Genomic DNA, 6,284 nt, shown 5'->3' with positions numbered 1-6,284 from the left:
CTCCCTCTTTTCCTTCCTTCCTTCCTTCCTTCTTGTCTTCTCTTCTCTTCCTTCCTTCCTTCCTTCCTGCCTGCCTGCCTTCCATCCTTCCTTTCTTCCTTCCTGTATTCTCTTCCTTCTCCTCCTTCTTTTCCTTCCTTCCTTCCTTCTAGTGATGCGGCCCACATCAGATCAAATTGTGCTGTATGTGGCCCTTGAATGAAGATGAGTTTGATGTTTTGTGTAGAAAAACATTAAATTCAGGAGAATAAACGTGCTTTAGTTGAGCGGCAGATTGTGTGTTAGAAGACAATGAGAGGTAGAGAGAGATAGAAAGCTGTAACATGCAAAAATAAAGCTCCTATAACTGTCATATTTACATAAAGATAAAGTGTCAGTTATAGATAGAGACCCCGCCCAAGCTCTAATCGCTGTGCTTGGCTCTGTTTGCAGAGCTGTCGAGAGGAAACACACCTGTCCTGTATGAAAAAGCATGAATAAGCAGAACCTCACCCTCTGCGTACGCACACACACGCACACGCACACACACACACACACACACACACACACACACAGAGACACACACACAGTAGCCTGCTGATACAGACATGACACACTTCTCCTGAAGCACACACCCCCTGAAGAAACACAAAGGAAAACAAGGCAGACTTACAAAATACACACACACACACACACACACACACACACATAGCAGACATGATACACCTCTCCTGAAGCACACACACACACACACACACACACACTCTGCAGACATGATACACCTCTCCTGAAGCACACACACCTCGAGGAAACACAAAGGAAAACAAGGCAAACTTAGAAAATACACACACACACACACACACACACACACACACACACACACACACACACACACACACACAAAGAACCTGCCTCACAGGTACAAAGACAGATAGAGGAGGAGGCTACTGTTGTGTCCCCTGCTCATGAAGATAACACCCCTATGCACGCACACACACACACACACACAGACACACAGACACACACACACACACACACACACACACACACACACACACACACACACACACACACACACACACACACACACACACACTACTTTATTTAACAAAGTAAACACCTGGCAGTTTGCTCACGCCCCTCAGACCCGGATACACCAGTTAAAACAGCAGGAAAGCTCAAGCACATGGTCGAGAGGTTGTTTAGCTTCTATCAAAGTAAATTATATAGAAGAGGAGAAAAAAAAGGGTATTCAAAAATAACTGACAGATTAAAGCAGCTCAGTAAGTAACATTTAAAGGATTTAAAGTGTGCAACCTTCCCAAAAACCAGTCAGCTGTGAAGCCAGACCTATCTTAAGAGTCTGGAGAGTGACAACACTACTGGTTTTGAGCCAGTCAAGCACTAAAATACACGTCAGTCAGGTTCACTGCCAAAATGGAAATGAGTAAGTAAGGACTGAACACACTGGTAGTAAAATGTGTTATAAGTATGATAAAACAATGTCAGGCTGCAACTAAATCATTTTCATTATTAATTAATCATTCTGTCTATTGGTAAAAAAGTTCTCTGAGTTCAAGTTGATGTTTAAAAATGTCTTGTTTTGTCCGACCAACCGTCCAAAACCCAAAATATTCAGTTCATTAGCATCATGCTGAAATAGGATCATTTTGGCGCATTTAGGGCTATCTTTGTTTTCGATCTTTTTAAATATCATGTTTTAAGCATTGAGAGAGAGAGAGAGAGATGACATGAAGCAAAGGTCCTTTGTCGGAGTTGAACCAGGGACGCATGTGACTACGCAGTAACTACTCAGCTACCAAAGCGCTCCTTACCTGATCAATTTTAATATTTTCCAGGGGGGCTGTACGTCTCATTTGATGCTAGATTTGGTCAAAACGGTGAATAGCAAACGAGGCTTGCTGCTTCACGTTGGATTAAAACCTCTCACTATTTATTCAAATATTTTTGTATCACCTGAGTAAATTTAGCACTTAGCAGGAAATGTGTGTTTGGTAGATTATTTCTTTGTTGTAATGATGCTTCTTGGTAATAAAGCGTATACTGTTGGAAATCCTGTTTATTTCCCTTTTAAATGAAGCCACATTTGTAAGGAACATGCATTTGTGGGACGAGCTGGAGAGCTGAGTATCTGGGTTGCGCCCATGAACATTTTTGTCAAATCTTGTGGGATCATCAGCTTGGTTATTAGGGCTGTCAAACGATACATTTTTTTAAATCGAGATTAATCGCAGAATTTCCATAGTTAATCACGATTAATCACGTTTTGAATTGCATGTTTAAAATCCTGTTATTTTCCATTTGAAGGCAGTTTTAAGCCCATAATGTAAAGCATTTCTTACCAGAGTGTCTTAACTGGGAATCAATCACGGCTCTGCTGCGACTCCCACACTCCAAAATGGTACTTTGGTGGAGCTGAGGCTCGCTTGGCTGCACCTGGGTGTTTAGCGTGGAGGTGCTAACTCAAACTCGACGTACTCCGGTGGTAGTTAAACTCCGTTTGACACAGGTTGCATTTTACTTTTGACTTGTCAACTGAAGCGTCTGGAAGTGTTTTAAAGTTAAACAAGCCGTTCAAAAGTCCAGTAGCTCTCTTACTTTCCATCAGCGCGGTAGGTTTACTGCAGGAGGCCACTTCAAAGCATAGCGCTACAGCTAGAGGAGCCGTCTACGGGGGAGTAGAAGGGACAAAAAGGCTTTCAACATTAAAATGCGATTTAAAAAAATGAACGCGTTATGGATTGCATTAACGTGTTAACACTGACAGCCCTAGTGATTATATGTATTATATGTATGAACAGGCAACTTCAGCGAGTTAAGGGTGAGAAAGATCAGTGGAGCTAAAAACAAAACAAAAACATTTTCTTTACTGAAGTGATGTTGATAATAGAGTACTCATAAAAAAAGTTAAAAAGGGAACTGAAAGTCATATGAAACCTTCATTTTGTATATTCATGCAAGAGTGCAACAGCCTAGTGTGAAGACAATCTAAATGAGTGTTTGCTCTTTTATGACTTTTGTTCACGACCAAGATCAAAAGTAAAACGTCAGCTGATCGATAGTTTAGAATGACATCATCACTGTCCTCGTGACGCCTCCACATCGACTCCCAAGACAAACATTGGCACTAAAGATAAACTGCCAGCCAGGGTTGCTATTTGACAAGATAACAAAGTTGACTCGTTATACGTACTTTCACATGCTTGTCACATTAACTTACTCAAACAGCGATGTGAGGAGTGTCTACATTTCTTCTCCACCTACTGAATCTTGTATTATTAATATCTCACTACTACTGTCACCACCACTACTACTGTGCACATATGCAGATCGAGAGGCTGATTAATCATTCAGTGTTAAGTATGAGATGTGTGTAATGAGTAATGGCCATTGCATCTTATCAGTGAGTGATGTCTGAAAGAACAGTCAATAAAACAATAAAATGATCCTATAAGAAAACAGAAAAGTAGCAAAAGTCTACAACTGCTCAATAAATGACATAAATGATTATAAAAACGGATTAATTTTTAACTTTTTCAGCCTTAAGTCACGTGTGTATTGTCTATTGTGCTATTTCCTGGTGCACTTTTATTCACTTCCCTGTTATGTGTGTTATAAATAAATGACAAACTGTATGCAAAACCAAAAACCCCAGACAAGATTATAAAGAATAACACAGAGACCGACCGACCGACCGACGGCGCAGTTTAGCTTAGCATGCTATAAGCTAATAAAACGAACACTAACTAATAGATTTATATAAACACAATTGGTTTGAAAGGCTTGGAAATAGTTTGACTGTGGCAGTAGAGGATGATGTGTCTCTCCAGAGAGAATTAAACCTGCCTCCAGAGATTACCTCTCCGGCTCTCACTTCTCTTTACAGTCAGTCAGTGAATCCGCCCCACTGTGCACATTAAGAGACACATCAGTGAATATAACATTGGTGGATGTGTGTGTGTGTGTGTGTGTGTGTGTGTGTGTGTGTGTGTTTGGCACTCATAATGATACTGTGCTTTTTCCCCCCCTTTTTTTTTTGTATGTGTGTGATTACAAAGGAGAGAAGGAGAAAAGAGGAAAAGGGGGTAAAGTGGTAGTTTGCTGTGTCATTTAAATGGTTTTCTTTCTTTCTGCACTATAAACCCAGTAAGAGCTCTGAGATCTACTGATTCAGGTCAGATAGTTGAGCCCAGAGTTCAAACTAAACATGTTTGAAGCAGCTTTTACACACAACTGGAACAAAACTACCAGCTAGGAACTGAAATCATTTTTAAAATCCAGGTTAAAAACACTTCTCTTCTTCTCCTGTGCTTATTATGATTGAGCTCTTTTAAATCACTTTACATTTTAATCTTTCATTTGCACTCTATGTCCTTTTTAATGATTTTAAAGCATTATTTTATACTGCAATCTTATATTTAATGCTCTATTCTAGCATTTTATTTCTCTCTTTCTATTTTTCTGTACTTTGTTTTTATTATTAGTGTGTGTGGAGAGGGGGAGTGGAGGGTTAATTGTATGTTTTAATGTTTCCCAAATTACATGTTCTTCTGTTTTATATAAAGCACATTGAGTTTCCATTGTGTATGAAATGCGCTATAAATAAAACCTTGCTCTTGCCTCTTATAGTGGGTTGGAGAAAGCCTGCTGCACTACTACAAAGAGGGATCATGCAGCAAAAAAGCAGTGGTTTAAAAGCATGTCAGCAGTTTGAATCATATGGGACTAGAGCGCTTCCTTGCCAACTAAGATTACACAGCAGCTGGGTTTCTTTTTTTGCTCTCCTAGTTGCTTTAATGTTTGATATAAACTTGCATATAGCAGCTTTTTTCCCTTAATATATTCTTCCTTTGATATGTTTTATAGCTACCTGTATATATATGGGGGTTGTTAAGCAGTCTCACCTTAATTTTGTGCACAGACTTCCCAGCCTCCAGACCTTGGCTCCACACAGTGATGCCCGACTTGTTGTAGGTGGTACTCCAGCCCTCCTCGCATATACACTCCGCCTTAAAGCTGGCGAAGGACCGGTCGTCCGGGATGGTCACAGTGTGTCCAGACATGGCTCGGAAAAAAGGGGGGGAAGGAGAGAGAGGTAGAAAGAGAGGAGGTAGGGGGGGCAAGGGGAAGGTGGGGGGGTTTAAGAGACTCCTGCTGGGCCCGAGGAGGAAACACGGTGTGCAAGGGTAAAAGAGCAGGAGAAGCCGAGAGCCAGTGTCCTCCTTCTCTTCTGTGGAAATAACTTGGGTAATTCAATTTCCTCCTTGCAAGAAGCTTTTTGTAGAAGGCTGCACCGCGTCTTGTGATGATCTCTGAGTGTGTGTGTGTGTCAGAGTGTGTGTGTGTGTGTGTGTGTGTGTGTTCAGGGAGGTTCAACCACCGCAATCCAACCCCTGCACAAACTAATCAAACAGAGGTGGACGCACAGCCAGGTGAGAAGCGCGCGACAATGTAAGGCAAACAAAGTGTCCCCAAAAAAAAAAGAAAAAAGAAAAAAGAAAAAAAAAAGAAAATGAAATAAAAGAATTTAAGACGATGGTTTTAGTTGATGATGATGATGGTGGTTTAATAAGTTTCAGCCCGGTTCAGCAGTCCTCTTCAGATAAACCATATGTTTCTGTTTCCGCTCTCACTCTCTCTCTCACTCTCTATCTCTATCCGCCTCTTTATATATCTCTCTCTCGCGCTCTCTCTCTCTCTCTCCTTCTTTATCTGTCTTTTTCCTCTGCGTGTCCTTTTCTCTTTCTCTCTTAGTTCTTAGCTCTTCCTTGAGATTATGATGAATTGCAGCAGCCCTCCATCGCTGCGTCGCTGCTGTGGCAGGTGGTGGAAGGGATGCGGTGAGAAATAAGAGGAGGAAGAGGAGGAGGAGGAGGAAGAGGAGAGGAGGAGGAGGAGAGGAGGAGAAACCACGCAGAACAGGCAAGCAGGCGCTGCAGCGGAGGCTTCATTGGAAACGCCTTCCTGTGATGCCTTCAGGTGCTCCTCGTAAAACTCACCGCTCACAGTTTGTTGGTGGTCATTTTAGTTCAAGGGCCACAAACAGATATATGGTAGATTAAAAACCCTTAAACAGGCAACGTTCACCAGGAGATACATACATATATACATGTTTTATACCTTAATAGTGGGCAATGTATCCTGGTGGAGATTCAACTCATAAAATCCAAAAATATACAAAATATTTTTTTAATTATTTGTGGAAATGTTTACTTTTGGTGCAAATGAGCTGCCTAGTAAGATCAAAGTAAATGAACAGAATAATTAACATCTTATTTTCCACC

General features: G+C 41.1%; 1 protein-coding gene across 1 annotated transcript in view; it reads right to left on the bottom strand.

Moving 5' to 3' along the window:
- stard10 (StAR-related lipid transfer (START) domain containing 10) overlaps positions 1–5,800 on the bottom strand; it is an 18,897-nt gene extending 13,097 nt beyond the window's left edge. The window contains exon 1 of the mRNA XM_053321556.1: positions 4,905–5,800. Coding sequence (XP_053177531.1) covers positions 4,905–5,063 — 159 coding nt within the window. The 5' untranslated portion in view covers positions 5,064–5,800. The remainder of the gene's footprint in view (positions 1–4,904) is intronic.
- Positions 5,801–6,284: the final 484 nt, after the last annotated feature.

The sequence above is a fragment of the Scomber japonicus genome, chromosome 6 (assembly GCF_027409825.1).
Source record: "Scomber japonicus isolate fScoJap1 chromosome 6, fScoJap1.pri, whole genome shotgun sequence".
In the NCBI taxonomy this organism is placed as follows: Eukaryota; Metazoa; Chordata; class Actinopteri; order Scombriformes; family Scombridae; genus Scomber; species Scomber japonicus.
Note: the sequence above shows the minus strand (reverse complement) of the source record. Positions and strands in the feature narration are given on the sequence as shown.